Source organism: Chrysochloris asiatica, unplaced genomic scaffold (assembly GCF_000296735.1).
Source record: "Chrysochloris asiatica unplaced genomic scaffold, ChrAsi1.0 scaffold00004, whole genome shotgun sequence".
Classification (NCBI taxonomy): domain Eukaryota; kingdom Metazoa; phylum Chordata; class Mammalia; order Afrosoricida; family Chrysochloridae; genus Chrysochloris; species Chrysochloris asiatica.
Genome location: NW_006408522.1, coordinates 30,841,768 through 30,859,838, shown reverse-complemented (window position 1 = coordinate 30,859,838; position 18,071 = coordinate 30,841,768). Strand labels below are relative to the sequence as shown.

The following is an 18,071-nucleotide window of genomic DNA, read 5'->3' as shown; positions in this document are numbered from 1 at the left end:
AAGTGGGTATTATCTGCAAGTGTGGGTGTTCTTGTGCATATGCCCTCTCTTTTTATCAGCTGAACACTTCACTCTCCACATTGTAGGGTTTAGCTTGCCACTTCATTGCTGTTTTTCCCTCCCTTCCCCTTATCGATGATGAACATGGTCACCAACTGTATCATGCATTCATGCTAGGAGGAATGATGGTTGATGATATGATGACACTGACTAGAAAATCTGATTGATTTTCCAATTCTGAATACATAGTCAATTGACATGACATAGTTAACAAAGACAATGTTCTACATCCTGCTTGGGTGAGTAGCATCTGAGATCTTGAAAGCTCATGAGTGGCTGTCTAAGGTTCAGCTATTTGTCTCTGCCTGTGCAGAAGACAGTGATAAGGATTGAAGAAGAGACTTGGAATCAATGAGTCCAGTGGACTGATGGAACATGTGAGCATCAGTCTCCTTGACTTTGAGACCAGAAGAACTAGGTGGTACCCAGCTACTACTACCAACTTCCCTGAAAGGGATCACATTAGAGGGTCCCACATAGAGTAGGAGAAAATGGGGAACAAAACTCAAAATTATTCTTTACAAAGACAAAAAGAAACCAGGTTTACTGGTCAGAAAGAGACTAGAAGAACCTGAGACTATGGCCCTCAACCACCCTTCAGGTCTGGAAAGGAACTCACCCTCGTGGCTGAATTTTCAGCCAAACGTATATAGGTGGAACAACAACACTAGCAATGTATACTCACCATGAAATGGTCAATCTTTCAAAATTAAAAGGGCAACATATTTCTAAGGACAAAGGTAAGGGATAGGAAGGTGGGTGGAATGCTATTAGGAAACACAAGGCAGAAACAGGATAACTTGTTTCATGGAAGGACTTGTAACTATGGAGATGGCACAAAGTGTATGATTTGTTGAATGTAAAGCTGATGATTTTGTCTGTAAACCTTTATTCAATTTACAACAAAAAGTTAAAAAATATAGATAAAATGTATAGAGGTAAATACTGTTAACTGATGGTACATGGAAAGGATTGCAATCATTGTAATGAAGCAAAGTATATGATTTGCTGAATGTAAAACTGATGACATGCTCTGTAAACCTTCACTAAACTCACAATGAAAAGTTTTATTATTTTTTTAAAAAAGAAAATTAAACTCATTTTAGCTGTTTTTCCCCAAAGGAATCCTCCAACTCCTCCTCTAACATGGATTCAGACAGCTATGTTGAAATGCATGATAAAAAAGCCCAAGTATACTCTAAAGCACAGATACAAGATATCACAAAGGAGCTACATTGCCCACTGTGTCAAGACTGGTTCCGTGATCCACTGATGCTAACCTGTGGCCACAACTTCTGCCAGACCTGTATCCAAAACTTTTGGAAGCCGGAAGTCAAAGAAACCTTCTGTCCTGAGTGTAAGATGCTGTGTAAATATAGCAACTGTACATTCAATATTGTAGTGGAGAAGCTGGTAGAGAAGATTAAGAAGCTACCCCTCCTCAAGGGCAATCCACAATGCCCAGAACATGGCGAGAACCTGAAACTGTTCAGTAAGCTAGATGGAAAACTGATCTGCTTTCAATGCAAGGATGATCGGTTGTCTGTGGGACAGTCTAAGGAGTTTCTGCAGATCTCTGATGCTGCTCGTTTCTTCACGGTGTGTGAGCCCTTAGCCTTAAGCAATCCTTGAGAAAGCTGGGGGAAATTTTGTGTAGGTCTTTTTATCTCTCCCAACCCATTCCTTTATTCAAATGATTAGAAAGTTCACCCACCCATTGCCATCGAGTGGAATCTGCCTCATAGAGATCCTGTATAGGGTTTCCGAGGCAGGACCACCAAGTTTCATCTTTCTCCTGTGAAGTGGCTGGTGGGTTAGAAGCCCAGTGTTTGTCCTTCTGTGCCACCAGGCCTCCTTAGAAAGCTCACAGTGCTCATAAAATACAACATATATAGTAAAATTCTTTCTCTACAGTTATTGTGTATGGGAAAGGAGTAGTGGTGGAACTTAGTCCTATTCCTTCAATCAAGGAAGTATTTACCCAATCCTGCCATGAACACATAACTCTAGCCACTGAGAGGGCTTCAAAACATTCGTGGAAAAATTCCATTCTCTTTTAATTCTATTTTTCCATGAAAAATTTTAAAGGCCCCACCTATGTATGTATAAAATATTGCTCTTGTTCTCAAAACTTAGTTGTTTAAAATGAACAATAGACACAATATAAGATAGTATACTATTTAGAGCAAAATATGGTCAACTTTGTAGTTCATAAATGTTTAGGCCCTCAGAGAAGAGTAAGTAGCAAGAGCTGAAATAGAAAGGGACACATGGCAAAACAAATGAGTAAGACATGAATTGGGAAATCACTTGGATTTGGATTGTCAAAAGAAAAAACAAACAAACAAGTGTTCCAAGTGGAAAGAACAATGTCAAAGTGTAGATAGTGAGAAAAGCCAAACTGGAGTGGATATTTTGTTTAGTTCCATTACCTTCTTCAAACCCCTGTAGCTAGTAATAAGAGGGCAAAATGAGTCTTTCTACTGCTTGTAATTTTCTTAATTCTTGAAAGAGACAGAAATTACAACATAAGGGAAAGACTCTTCCAGTAAGAGCTGTTTTTTTTTTGGGGGGGGGGGGGGAGGGCACACTGGGCTTTGGGGGAAGATGCTATTTGTGGATCACTCTTAGGGTCTTTCATCTCCCATTTGGGTTATAAGTTTTTCTACTTGGTATTCCTAGGAGGAACTTAACATCTTTCAGAGTCAACTGGAGGAAACGCTGAGGGAGCTTCAGTCCCTGAGGAATATGCAGACGGATGCTATTGCTGCTTACAAGGTGAGAGGCAGGGTAGAGGGGCTATGAAATATAACTGGAATAAAAAGGTGGATATGCATATTTTATCAGTCTTACTAAATATATTTCCTCAGGTACCTGAGCTACAGAATTCAAAAACTGACACTGTTTCATGGGAAGGAATACGGAAGTGGAGTAGGTTTTCAGTCGTTGGTATACACATAGAGAACAAATTGATCTTTACCCTAAGATGGTTCAGTTACTAGGTGATTTTTATAGGGTTGTGTTCTCATTGGTCATTCCTTTTTCTATGCCAATATGAAGAACTTACTAAAAAGCTCCACAGCTATGTCCAAAAAAGGAGTACTGGTGTGTTGCTGTAAGATAAGCACATACTGCTAACTGCAAGGTCAGAGGTTCAAACCCCCAGTCGTTCCATGGAAACCCTATGCAGGTTGCTATGAGTCAGAACTGACTTGATGGCACTTAACAACAACAACAATATACAAAGAAATACATTTCTGTCCACTGGGTTTATAATCTATGGACCAATATCTCAGGTGTCTGGCTTTCTACATCTGATTTGATCTTTTGTAGCTATTGTCTAACATTCTCTACTTTAGCAGGAACTCTATGACAACATTAATGGTTAGGGATTTGGCAGATCAGTTTCTAGACTGGGTAGTCTAAATTGGGAATTCAGCTTCTTCATTAGTAATTTTATGGAGGAGAGTTCTCTGGTATTTGATACCTAGAGGTGAAAATATGTAGAAGTGAGGAAAAGAAGGACAGATGGAAGTAATGATGTCTCTGAAGAATCTTGTTGCTGTATAAAGAGTTCCTAATTCAGCTGTTTGCTGTTGTTAAGTGCTGTTGAGTTGGTTCTGACACATAGCGACTCTGTATAGCGTTTCCAAAGAGCAACTGGTGAGTTTGAACCACTGACCTAGTGATTAGCAGTTCAGTGCTTATCCTACAGCACCAAACCAAGCCTCCAGTTCAGCTATTAGTCAACACTTATTCATTCAATAAATATTTATTGAGGAGTCAAGCATTATATGTTGTTGTTGTTAAGTGCTGTCGAGTAGATTCCGACCCATAGTGACCCTGTATAGGGTTTCCGAGGAGTAGCTGGTGAGCTTGAACTGCCGACCTTACAGTTCAAAAGTGAAAAAGCAAAATCACAAGACAGCTGTTGTGTTGTTAAGTGCCGTTGAGTTGGTTCCAACCCATAGTGACCATGTATAGGGTTTCTCCCCCATTTTTGCTCCACAGACTTTTAAAAAAAAAATTTTTTTTTATTGTGAATTGAATGAAGGTTTACAGAGAAGACCATCAGTTTTATATTCAATAAATCATACACTCTGTGTCATCTCAATGATTGCAATCCCTTCCATGCAACAACAGTGCCCTGCTTCCTCTTTGTGGTTACCCATGTACAAATATCCTTTCAAACTCTAATATATTTGTGGGATATATATATATATATATTTGTTGTTGCTGTTGTCAAGTGCCATTGAGTTGGTTCTGACCCATAGCAACCCTGTATAGGGTTTTTGAGGAGTGGCTGGTGAGCTTGAACCACTACTGACCTTGCAGTTCAAAGTGACTATGCAGTCTAGTGCATTAACTCACCGTACCACACTAGGACTCTCTCTCTCTCTCTCTATATATATATATTCCACTCTTCCTCTCATACCCATTCAGCCTGTTCATGTATCTATGCACAGAACACTGTTGTTCAAAGGTTGTGTATAGATCACTATTTACTTCTTCCCTCTTTAGCCTATGCATACCTCCCTGTTCTTTACCTATCTTCAACATTTTTCTGTCAACCTCCATCTTCTTGTATCGTACTCTCCCTCTTCTCACCACAGACTTTTTGAAACCCCTTGTATTAGGTTCTGAGGGTGGGAGACATGATAAAAAACTCCTCATAATAATAAAATAATAACTGTAATAAGTACCACAAGAAAAATCTAGATAGGGTGCTATAAGAGCATATGATGGAGGACCTAATCTAGACTGGGCTGAGGGCGTTACCTGAAGAAGTCACCTTTTGAAAATTAAGAATCAAAGGACCTGTAACTTGGTTACATGAGTGGAATGAAGGTAACAGGAAGGAAATTGACCTGGGAAAGTCCTAAGACAGGAAGTTAGTTGCTCTATTGAAAATCAGGTAGAACTCCATTGTTCTTGTGTCAGCACTCCAAAACATGTGGATTGCTTTTTACATGCCTCCATAAATTTGAATTTCTGTGCTCTTCTACCAACTGTATTTGAAACAGTGTCTGCTAATTTGAAACAGTAGGCAGGGCACTCCTCAAATTTTAATGTACATATAAATTGCCTGGTATCAGTGTTAGAAATGAATCCTGATGTTGCGTAAAAGACGCTCGGTGAGACTGAATTACCTTGGCAAAGCAAAATTTACTCCTGCAAGTGGGTGCGTGCACATAGCCGTATATACAGAACAGGCCAGCGAGCACACCAAGTGGGCAGTCCACTTGGGTTTTTAATCACTGTCGTGAGTCTCAAGGCTGTGTCTCACCCCATGGCTAGGGTTTTGACCACACAATCTTTTCCCTTACCCGGTTGGCTAGTTCAAATTTTTAAGGTGCACATTCCTACTTTAGGAAAAGAAAATGAGAGTGATCATAAAGTCTTTATTCACTTCAGGAAATAGTTAAAAGAAAAAGAGAGCAATCATCAATTCTTTACTCACTTTAGGAAGCAGTTAAAAGAAAAAGAGAGGTTACCCAAATACAATAAACAGGATTAAAAAAAATTTTTTTCCCCACATCAGGACAACTTCAACAGAAACCAGCAAGTCAATGAAACTGGGACACGGTGAATAAGATGAAATGGGAGAGGCAGATATGGACCCCATCATGTAGTCCCTCAAAGATAGTGTTGAGAATTTCAAACTCATCCTGTGACTAATGGAAAGGCATTAAAGCAGGACATAGTTTCATCTCATTCTGAAAATATCACTTTGTGGAGAAGTAACTGGAGAGGGGCAATGATAAAGGAAATGGTTATAAGGCTACTGCAGTTGGCCCTGGGAATGATTACAGTGGCATGGAGTAAAGAGGCAGTAGATATGGAAGGAAATAAATACGTGGCGCTGAAGGATAAGCACTGACCACAAGGCCACTGGTTCAAACTCATCAGCCACTCCTCAGAAACCCTATACCGGGTTGCTGTGAGTCAGAAGAACCAACTTGATAGCACTTAACAACAACAACAACATATGCTTTGGATTCCTGGTGTGGCGCTGTAGGATCAGCACTGGACTGAGAACCACACGATTGGCAATTTAACCCCAGCTGCTCCTCTGAAACCCTGCACAGGGTCACTATGAGTCAGAACCGACTCTAGGACACTTAACAATAATACCTATGTTTTGGAGATAAATTTCCTGGAATACTGGTGATAGAGTAGATGAAAGAGGTGAGCAGAGACGGTACATGGGAAGTGTCCTATAGGAATGTGGAGCTCAGAAATTGGTCTAGGCTGGAGCTAAAAAGTTAGAATATAGATGGAATTTAAAGCAATAGGAAGGAATATAAGATATTAATAAAAAAGAATACAAGATATTAATATAATTATAGTGTGTCGGAGAAAAACCCCAGGACAGAGCATCAAGTAATATTTAGGGTGTGTAGAAGAGGAGGAACCAAAAAATAAGATGAAACAGTGGTAACAAAAGTTGGATGGAAACCAGAAAAGAGAGAGCTACAGGAGATAGAGATTTAAGATTATCACTGTAGGATAAGCACTTGACTGCTAACCGCAGGCCGGCCATTCAAACCCACCAGCCACTCATCAGAAACTCTATTCAGGTTCGATATGAGTCAGAACTGACTCCACAGCACCTAACAATAACAACAACAATGCAGTTATAATGATGTTGTTGTTTTGTGCCATTGAGTCAGTTTCAACTCATAGTGACCCTGTACAGGATTTCCGAGGAACAACTGGTGTGTTTGAACTGCTGACCTTGTAGTTTGCAGTTCAGGAAGGATCTTATAGTGCCACACCAGAAGTCCAAATTACAATGATAATAATTATGTCCGAATTATGATGAGAGGGGACATGACGACAGAAGCAGGTAAAGAGAAATGGAGGGGGACGGGTCAGTGACATTCAATGGTTGTTTCAATGGAGCTACTTGAGCAAGCAGGCTAGGAGCATGTATGATTTTGGAGATTGTACAGTTTCTGGGAATTATAAAATCCAAGATGTGACTATGAGTATGTGTGATTAAAAGTGGGAATATTAGTGACAAGGAAGATAAAGAACTAAAAAGCCAGGCTGTCAGATGGCTCGCCAATGAGGATGCTGAGACACCCAGGAAAAGAGTCCTAAGTGTAGCATTTCAGTGCTTTGACATTGCTCATTTTCGGCTACTTCTACCTTGTCCTGGCAGCAGTAGTGACATCCCCCTAGTTCTGATTTCTAGATCAGAACAGTTCTTCAACAGAAGTACAAAAAAAGATCTACCAAGGAGAGGCTGGTGGATTTCAACCACTGACCTGTGGTTCAAACTGACCTTTTGGTCCAGTGCATTTTCCTGCAGCACCACACCAGGTCTCATATAATATCTGTCCTTCTGTGATTCACTTACTTCATTCAACTTAATGCCCTCCAGGTTCATCCAAACTGTGAAATGTTTTGCATATTCATCTTATTCTTCAACATTGCATAGTGTTCCATTGTTTGTATATTCATTCATCTGTTGATGAGCACTTAGGTTGTTTCTATCTCTCTGATATTGTGAATAATGCTACACTATATCTATTGTATCATAGCTCTTATTTCTCTAAGATATATACTTTGTAGTGGGTTTGCTGGATCATATGGTATCATTATTTCTAACCTTTTAAAGAAACAGCCATACCATTTTTCACAGTGGTTATACCATTATACAATCCCACCAACAGTGGATGGGCCAGTATTTGCTGTTTTCTGGTGGTTCTTTATTTGTTGTTGTTTTTATCATTGCTATTGTTGCCAGGATGAGATGATGTCTCATTGTTATTTTTATTAGCAACTCTCTAAAGGCTTATGACCTAGAGCATCACCTCATGTATTTGTTTACAACTGAATGTCTTCTTTAGGGACCACTTTTGACTATTTCAACTGGAATTATGAAACCAGCTGGCAAGTAAGGCAGTTCCTCAAAGAGATCCTTTTAGAATGGTTGGCTGTTGGTATGCAACAGACATTTGTATGCATTTTTCCTTTATGGTGTTTCTCAAGTAGTTTGAGAGTTGGTGGTGTGGGCCCCTACCCCCAAGTGCTAATCTCACTAATTACTGTGGTGACGATTATGGAGGTTTCCAGGAAAACAAGCTTCATCTTCAGCAACATATCTCTCTGGAGTTTCTAAAACTGCATCAGTTCTTGCACGGTAAAGAAAAGGAAGTTTTAAGTGAGCTTCGGGAAGAGGGGAAAGCCCTGAATGAGGAGATGGAACTAAATTTGAACCAACTTCAGGAGCAATGTCTACTAACCAAGGAGATGCTGGTGAGCATACAGACACGGATGGAACAGCAGAACGCCTTCGACTTTCTCAAAGTGAGGCCCCACAGCAGCTTGATTGTGGGTATGAGTAAGTGGGGAAGGGGGTTGGAAAGGCTGTATGTCTGGTAAGGCTAAAGCTAAGGGGTAAAAAACACAATTGTGTGCTTTTATTATTCTCTGGGAGGAAAGCAAGAGGGCCCTTTTGCTTTATGCTTGCTTAGTAGAAAGCTTTACTTTCATGCTGCTAGAAAAGAAGATAATAAAATCCATTAAAAATAATACAAGTAATCCCCAGTTTAAGAAGTATTCAAGGCTGCACTATGACTGTCCAGTTGTGATTTTTTGTATATCTTATCATTAGTAAGGAGTCCTGGTGTGGCGCTGTAGGCCAAACACTAGACTACTAACTGCTAAGCCAGTGGTTCAAACCCACTAGCCACTCCTCAGAAACCCTATACAGGGTCGCTATGGGTTGGAACCGATTCGATGGCACTTAACAACAACAATAAAGGAAATAATTATGAAAACTAAAAAGAAAGAGAGAAAGGTTATATCAATTTATGAGGGATGGAGTCATCAGAACGGAACCTTACAATACTTTATGTAAAGTAGAAGTACCATTTTGTGTTCCCCTCTGCAATGAATGGTATTCTGAGTTGCTATATATCTTCACCAAAATGTACCAGTCAGGCATTGCCTGTATACATTAAATTCTTTTCCATAAAGGTAAAGAGCATTGAAGCTTTACTTCTTAAATACAAGAACACTGTGACCAGAGTTGTATCTTTGAGTAACTCTCAGCAATCATAAATTGATCTATTTAAGAAGCTGTTGGCCAACCTTTGCTACCTGAAGCTACACCTCTAAGGTTCTTAATTAGCCAGAGTAAGGAAAAGTGACCTTAGGGCTGAAATACTTTATGTTTTTCTTCTGGAATTATTTAGAAGTGTAGGTAAAAATTGTTTAACCTTAGTAACTGTCCTGTTGACTTCTCTTTCATTTCCTGTAAAAGGGAACTTTAGAAAATCAGAGCAAACTAAGACTGGCTTAGCCTGAGCTAGATTGGAGATTCAAGGTGTCTCCACTCAGAAAAGAAAGGCATGCAGAAAACTTGGCAGAGATGGGATGGGGCCTGCCTACACAGGGGCCCAGTATTAATGGCCAAATTCTGGTGGTGACAAATATTATCAAAGAAATTGCTGGAATTGATGAACAGGCATGTGACTTCTCTGTTTCTCATTTCCTCTTCTAGGACATCACAGTTTTCTTAGATAGGTAAGCGTTTCCCTATGGTATTCTTAATATCCTCCCTTCAATTTATGGAGATGTCTATAAATAAATGATTTATGTCTCCTGCAGCTTGGAGCAAGGAATGAGGATGCTGGTACCTAGAGATCTTGTCTCCAGAAAGCTGAATCCAGGGCAGTTCAAAGGTCCTATCCAGTACATAGTATGGAGGGAAATGCAGTCTACCCTCTCACCAGGTATCAGTGGTTAGTAGATATTATTTCCTGGAATACCTATGTTTTTTCTGTGGGCCCTACAATACTTAGCTAGTATTGTAGAGTCTAGGATGGGGGAAGGGCAGAGTTCAGCCAAAAGGTGTCAGAATTACTTCTTAGTCTAACATTTTGTCTGATTGTTGTATCAAATGTGATAATAGTCTAAATTTATCCTCTTTGATAAATCATTTATATAAACCCTTGGGGTTTCTTTGTTCTAAGAAAGAGAACGTTTCTGGAGGAACTGTTCATACATATAGATGGAGCTCTCGTAGCGTAGTGGTTACGAGTTGGGCTGCAAACTGCAAGGTCAGCTGTTGGAAACTACCAGCTGCTCTGCGGGAGAAAGATGAGGCTCTCTGCTCCTGTAAAGATGTACAGCCTTGGAAAGCCTGTTCAGGGTCGCTATGAGTCGGAACCGACTCCACGGCATTTAACAACAATGACATATATATATATATATATTGTTGTTAAGTGCCGTCGAGTTGATTCCGACCCATAGAGACCCTGTATAGGATTTCCAAGGAGCACCTGGTGAGCTTAAATCACCGACATGGCAGTTCAAACGACTTTGCAGTCTGATGCATTAGCCCACTCTCTCTCTCTCTCTATATCTATATCTATATCTATATCTATATCTATATATATATATATATACACACACACACACACATACATACACACAGAGTTTTTAAAGTTCCCCTTGTACTTGATATTCATAAGAGTATGACATTTCAAGAGGTTATTTAGAAATCTTCAGTGCTTCAGGAGAAAGCCAATGATGTTAATTTGTGGTTGTTGTTGTTAAGTGTCGTCAAGTTGGTTCCGACCCATAGCCACCCTGTAAACGGTTTCCGAGGAGAGGCTGGTGAGCTTGAACTGCAGACCTTGCAGTTCAAAGCAACCTTGCAGTCCAGCACATTTACCTACAACATCACACCAGGACTCCTTATTAATATGTGTGCCTAATAAGAACACCAAGTTTTGTGTTCCTGCAGATACCCAAGGACTGAGCAGTACAAAAAAATACTCAATAATGTCCTCAATAAAGTTCTTTATAGAAGTAGCATTCTAAATAAAGTTCTTTATAGAATTCAGATAGATTCAATATTATTGTTTACTGTTACTGTTTTAATGAACACTTCAAATCTATATCCTTGCTAACATTTTTTTTTTTCATATAATTGACACTGAGGTATCCAAAACCAAATTCATTGCTGTCAAATCAGTTCTAAATCATGGCGATTCTATAGGACAAAGTAAAACTTTGTTCTTTCAGTTCCCAAGCTTGTAATTTTTAAGGAAGCAAACTGCCATAGTTTTCTGCCATGGAGTGGCTAGTGGGTTTGAACTGCTAACCTTTCAGTTAGCAGCCAAGTGCTTAACCACCATGCCACCAGAGCTCCTTTACTGCAGTGTGATACAGTAAAATTCACCAATTTTAAGTGTAAAATTTTATGAGTTTTGACAAATATGTAAGCTTATGTAAACAACTTCATAATCAAGATATAGAACATTTCTATCGCCCCCAAAATTCCTTCATGCCCCTTGGCAACTAATCCCTAACAAGTGTTGATCTGTTTTATTCTACTTGAGTCTTTTCTGAAATTACATGTAAATAGAATCATATAGTATATAGTCTTTTGTGTCTGATTTTTTTCACTCAGCACACTGTGTTTTGAGATTCACCCATATTATTACATGTATCAATCATCATTCTTTTTATTGGTGAGTAATAATTCCAGTTTTCGTAGTCATTCATCAGTTGATGGACACTGGGCTCTTTCCAGTTTGAGGTTATTCTGAATTAAGTTGTCTAACCATTTGCTAACAAATTTTGTGTTTGCAGTTTTAAGGGGGCACACATTTAATTGTGGGATTGCTGGGTTATGTGCTAAGTATATGCCTAATTTGATAAGAAACTACCAAATTATTTTTGTAAAGTAGAAGTACCATTTTGTATTCCCCTCTGCAATGAATAGGAGTCCAAGTTGCTATATATTTTCACCAAAATTTGCCAATGTCAATCTTTTTAATTTTAACCATTCCACAAGTAGCTTTTTGGCTTAAATTTCTCTAATGACTAATGATGTTTCGCATCTGTTCATATGCTTCTGTCATTCATATATCTTTTTTGGTTAAGTGTCTTCAAACCCATTTTCTAAAATTGAGCTGTTCTTTTTATTACTATTAATAAATTGAAAGGATACTAATCCTTTATCAAATAAACGTTTGTGGCTGGTCTTTTCATTTTTTTTAACAGTTTTTTTCAAAAAGTAAAATGTTTTCATTTTGAAAAAGTAAATTCATAGTTTTTTAAATGATTCATTCTTTTTATATCCTATAATAAATTCCCCAATTCAAGGTCACAAAGATTCTTTATTTCTAAAAGTTTTGTTTTAGCTCATATTTAAACTTAGGCTCATTTAAAGTTGACTTGAACTACAAGGTCAGCAGTTCAAGCTCACCAGCCGCTCCTTGGAAACCATATACAGGTTCACTATGGGTCAGAACCAACTTGATGGCACTTAACAACAACAACATTCTATTCTAATGATATATATGTCTATTCTTACACCAGTACCCATTGTCTCCATTACTGTAGCTTTATTGTAAATACCGTAACCAGATAATGTAATTCCCCCATTTCAATTTCATATATCAAAATTATTTGGACTATTTTAGACCCATTGCATTTCCACTTGCATTTTGGAATCAGCTTGTCAATTTTTGTGAAAAATCCTGCTGGTATTTTGATTAGTATTGCACTGATTTTATATGTCAACTTGGAGAGAACTAGCACATTAATTATAAGAGTCTTCTGATTTCAGGAACATAGTATATTTCTCCATTTACTTACATGTTCTTTAAGTTATCTCAGCAATATTTTATACACACATATTTTTGTTAAATTTATCCCTGAGTATTTCATGATATTTGATACTATTTAAAATTTTTTATTTCCAACTATTCTTTGATACACTCTAGAAGTACAATAGATTTTTGTATACTGATTTTGTATCCTGTAGCTTTCCAGAGTACTTAGTAGCTGTTTTTTTAGATTCCTTAGGTTTTTCTATGTAGATAATTCAATCATATGCAAATACAGACATGTTTACTTATTCTTTTCTATTGTTGTTATTGTTAAGTGCTGTTGAGTGGATTCTGACCCATAGCCACTCTGTATAGGGTTTCTGAGGAGCAGGTGGTAAGCTTGAACTGCAGACTTTGCAGTTCGCACGGATTTGCAATCTGGTGCATTAACCCACAGCACCATTTCCTTTATCCCATTGGGTAAGACTTCCAGTACCGTGTTGAGCAGAAATAGTTAGAATATATATGTTGTTATTAAACATTGTTATCAAACATAGGGGAGAAGGACTCAATCTTTCATCATTATGCATATTGTTATTGTTTAGTGCCATCAAGTTGGTTCCAACTCATAGTGACCCTGTCTAGGATTTCCAAGGAATGGTTGGTGGGTTTGAACTACCAAACTTGCAGTTAGCAGCCCAATGCTTATCCTATAATGCCTTGTTGTTGTTGTCAAGTGCCGTTAAGTCAGTTCCAACTCATAGCAACCATGGATAGGGTTTCTGAGGAATGACTGGTGAGCTTGAACTGCTGACCTTACAGTTCAAACTGATCTTGCAGTTCAGCACATTAACCCGCAGCGCCATACTTGGACTCCACATATGCTGTTAGAGGCTTTTCACAGATGTCCTTTATCACATTGAGAACATTACCTCTAATCTTAGTTTTCTGAGTTTTTTTCCTCTTAGAATCCTAAATATGTGTTTAAATTGTCAAATGCTTTTCCTACATACATGGGGATAATCATATAGGTTGTTTTTTTATTTTTGTTTTTGGCAAAATCTGATTTTTAAATGTTAAATTACCCTTGCATTCTTTGGGTAAGTTCTACTTGGTATTGATTTGTAATTCTTTTATATAGCCTGTTGGGTTACATTGACTAACATTTTGTTAAGGAGTTTTGTTTCTGTGTCCATAGGGGTATTGATCTTCAGTTTTCTTTTCTTATCATGTCTTTATTAGGTGTTTTTTTTTCTTCAAACCAGGGTTTTTATACTGACCTCACAAGTCCCTCTTCTTCTATCTTCTGGAGGATTTTTTTTTTTTTTTTATAAAAGTGGTTATTATTTCTTTTTTAAATATTTAATAAAATTCACCAAAACCATCTGGGTCTGGAGTTTAACTAGGAATTCAATTTATTTAATACACGTGTTGTTGTTATGTACAGTAAAGTCAGTTCTATCTCATAGCAGCTCCATATAGGGTTTCCAAGGAGTAACTGAAAGATTTGAACCACTGATTGTGGTTAGCAGTTTAGTGATTATCCTATAGCACCATGCTAGGACTCCATTTAATAGATATTGTTGCTGTTAAGTGCTGTTGAGTTGGTACCAACTCAAAAGTGACACTGTATGGGTTTTTCAAGGAGCAGCTGGTGGTTTGAACTATCAACCTTGTGGTTAGCATGCCAATGCATATCCTACAGGTCCACACCAGGACTCCTTTAATAGATTTGGTGGTGGTGGTGGTTATGTGTCTTGGAGTTGATTCTGACTCATAGTGACCCTGTATAGTGTTCTAAGGCTGTAAAAAAAATGTTTAAAAATGTTTTATTATGAATTATGTGATAGTTTACATGGTAGAACATTAGGTTTACATTCATCCTATTGTATATTCTTTCACTGCCATGGTTACAATCCACTCCATGCATCATCAACCAACTAAAGGAGAAGGCTGTAAATTTTTAAGGGAACAGAAAGCCTCATTTTTTTTCCTGTAGTGTGTCTGGTAGATTTGAACTGCTGCTTACAGTTAGCAGTCCAACTCGTAACCCACTACATTACCAGAGCAGGGATGCTTAATTTATCTGTTTATTAAGTGAGCTTTGGTGGTTTGTATCTTTTAAGGAATTTGTTGGTTTCATCTAAGTTATGATCTTTATTGACTTAAGGCTGTTAATAATATTCCTCTATTATTATTATTTTTAGTGAAGGTAGGATCTGTAGTGATTTTCCCTCTTTTAGTTGTGGTTGTTGTTGTTTTGTGCCATTGAGTCGGTTCTGACCCATAGCGATCCTGTATAGGATTTCTGAGGAGTAACTGGTGAGCTAGAACTGGCGACCTTCAGGTTCAAACTGACTTTGCAGTTCAGTGCATTAACACACTATTGGGGGGAAAAAAAGAGGCCAATTTCAACAGTCTATATAAGTCCTTTTAACTTTTAAATCAATTATAAACTCTGACCATTGTTCTCTAAACTCTCTACCAATTTGCTCAGTCTTATCTGTTTTCCTGGCACTTGCCACCACCACCACCAACCTGTCTGTCTGTAACAGCCATGTCCTTACCTTCCCTCTCACACAAGGTGCTGTTTTTAACCTGCTTTCTCTTTTTGCCTGTTTTTCCAGCGTATCCCCAATACATCTATCTCATATATGCTAAGATGTCCTCATTTTCTTTAGAATACTTTCCTAGGGCAATTTTACATAATCTTTACACTTTGGCAATTGTATTTTCTTATATTTGTTATTGTTAAGTGGTGTTAATTCAGTTCTGAATTATAGCGACACTGTATAGGGTTTACGAGGAGTGGCTGGTGGGTCTGAATATCTGGCCTCATGGGTCAAACAGACCTTGTGGTCCAGTGCTTTTTCTACAGTGCTACACCAAAACTCTTTCTTACATTTACTAGTACAGATTTACCCGATTTGTATTATTTCCTAGACCACAAGTTTGGTTTGAACTGCAAGGTTGGGGGTTCAAACCCACCCGCTGCTCCTTGGAAACCCTGTACAGGGTTGCTATGAGTTGGAATTGACTTGACAGCATTTAACAACAACAACAAAGAGCGTTCTTTACTTAAGAGTGAAGTTTGGCTTTTATCACAAATATAAAAAGGTCTAAAATGAATACCAAAAACAATATAAAGTATGTATGTAATTACCTGCTGACAGTAAGAGCATATGTGTATGGAAGGATAAATTGCTGGTATCTATATAAATACTGTCTTTTATTATGGGAATTTACACTCAACCCCTTTCTTCCATGCCTTACTTTCTCTTATTTCACTAGGCCTATCTCCATTAACTCTGGATCCTAAAACAGCTCACCCAAATCTGATGCTGTCCCAAAATCGAACCAGTGTGTGGCATGGTGACATTAAGCAGGCAATGCCTGATGATCCAGAGCGGTTTGACTCAAGTGTAGCTGTGCTGGGCTCTAAAGGTTTCACATCTGGAAAGTGGTACTGGGAAGTAGAAGTAGCAAAGAAGACAAAGTGGACAGTTGGAGTCGTCAGAGAATCCATTATTCGGAAGGGCAGTTGCCCTCTGACTCCTGAGCAAGGATTCTGGCTTTTAAGACTAAGGAACCAAACTGATCTAAAGGCTTTGGATTTGCCTTCTTGCTGTCTGAAACTGACTAATGACCTCAACAAGGTGGGCATATACCTGGATTATGAAGGAGGGCAAGTATCTTTTTACAATGCTAAAACCATGAACCACATTTACACCTTCAGTAGCACTTTCACTGAGAAAATTTATCCCTATTTTTGCCCCTGTCTTAATGATGGTGGAGAGAATAAAGAACCACTGCAGATCTTACATCCACAGAATTAGTCATACTGTTATATTAATTTGGTGTGTTATTAAAGAAGGTATTGAAATAGTTTACTAGTCTCACTAGTTTCTCTTCTCAGTGTATGGAGAATGATAATGAAACGAGAAAATCACAAATCAAATTCCATTCTTAGTATCCTAAACAGATTTCACTGGAGCCTTTCAAGATGTCATTTTCTGCAGTCCTGTATGACAGAAGAGTGACTTTAATGGATGATCATATTATTGCCACTGGAATAAACAGCAGCTTCAGTTTGTAATTCTCAGGGACCCTTTACAGATGTGCTCAGAAATTCTAGAGGTCCTTAATTTCCAGAACAATGACTTGCAGTAGATGGATCCCTGGTGTGGCCCTGCAGGATAATGCACTGGACCACAAGGTTGGTTTCAATCTCAAGGTCAGCAGTTCAAACTCACCAGCCACTCCTCGGAAACCCTTTACAGGGTTGGTATGAGTCACAACGGATTGGATTCGACAGCACTTAACAAAAACAATACTCTTCTTATTTACCTACCCTTTTTATATACGTTTTGCATCTCCTTTCTTTTCTAGAACTTGTTACTGTAGTTTTGGGAAAAGTTCCCTAGGTCTTCAAAGAAAAAAAAGTAGGAAACAATCTAGGTTAGTTTATAGCCATCTTGACTTCTCTCAAGACACTTTCTAGCCCAGCGAATCTCTGACTTGGTTTTCTTTTCTCCTGTTTAATCCATTAATAGGAGCACTTATCCTTCTATAGTCAAATAGAATTAAGTACCCCCACCGACATTTGGGTACAGTGACTCTGTGTATTCCTTCCATCTTCTTTTGATGCTTTCTGCATCATTCAATAATTTGCCCAGAGATTCCTTAAATGACAAAAGGTTTGAAATTTTTCTTCAGTTGCCCCAGCTTGAGAAATGTCGAGCATGTTCTCCCCTTTTAGTTTTCTGACTCCAGATCTTTGCACATGTTGTTGTAATATTTGACTTTGTCTTCTTGAGATGATCTTTGAAATTTTCTTTTCAGCTCTTGTACCTCCTCATTTCTTCCATTTTCTTTAGCATCTCTATGCTAGAGAGCAAGTTTCAGTGTTTCTTCTCACATTCATTTTTATCTTTTCCTTCTTTCTTGTCTTGTTAATGACTATTTGCTTTCTTCATGCATGAAGTTCTTCATGACATCCCACAACTCTTCCGGTCTTCGGTCTATAGTGTTTAATGCATCAAATCTGTTCTTCGGATGATCTGTAAATTTAGGTGGGATATATTCAAGGTCATATTTAGGCTCTCGTGGACTTGTTTTCATTTTCTTCAGCTTCAGTTTGAATTTGCATATGAACAACTGATGGTTTGTTTCACAATCTGTTCCTGACCTTGTTTTGACTGACAATATAGAGCTTTTCCATCATCTCTTTCTACAGATGTAGTCAATTTGATTTCTGTGTACTCCATCTGGTGAGGTCCATGTGTATAAACATCTCTTATGCTGTCTAAAGAAGGTTTTTTGAAATGAACAACCCATTGATTTTCCAGCATCATTTCTATCACCTAGGCCATATTTTCCAACTACTGATCCATCTCTTTGCTCCCAACCTTTGCATTCCAATCACCAGTA

The 18,071-nt window shown here is 38.3% G+C and overlaps 1 protein-coding gene across 1 annotated transcript in view; it reads left to right on the top strand.

The window, feature by feature from the left end:
- TRIM69 (tripartite motif containing 69) overlaps positions 1-16,529 on the top strand; it is a 25,193-nt gene extending 8,664 nt beyond the window's left edge. Inside the window, exons 4-9 of the mRNA XM_006831875.1 lie at positions 1,183-1,659; positions 2,743-2,838; positions 8,146-8,379; positions 9,578-9,600; positions 9,685-9,809; positions 15,933-16,529. Of these exons, the coding sequence (XP_006831938.1) occupies positions 1,183-1,659; positions 2,743-2,838; positions 8,146-8,379; positions 9,578-9,600; positions 9,685-9,809; positions 15,933-16,477 (1,500 nt within the window). The 3' untranslated portion in view covers positions 16,478-16,529. The remainder of the gene's footprint in view (positions 1-1,182; positions 1,660-2,742; positions 2,839-8,145; positions 8,380-9,577; positions 9,601-9,684; positions 9,810-15,932) is intronic.
- Positions 16,530-18,071: the final 1,542 nt, after the last annotated feature.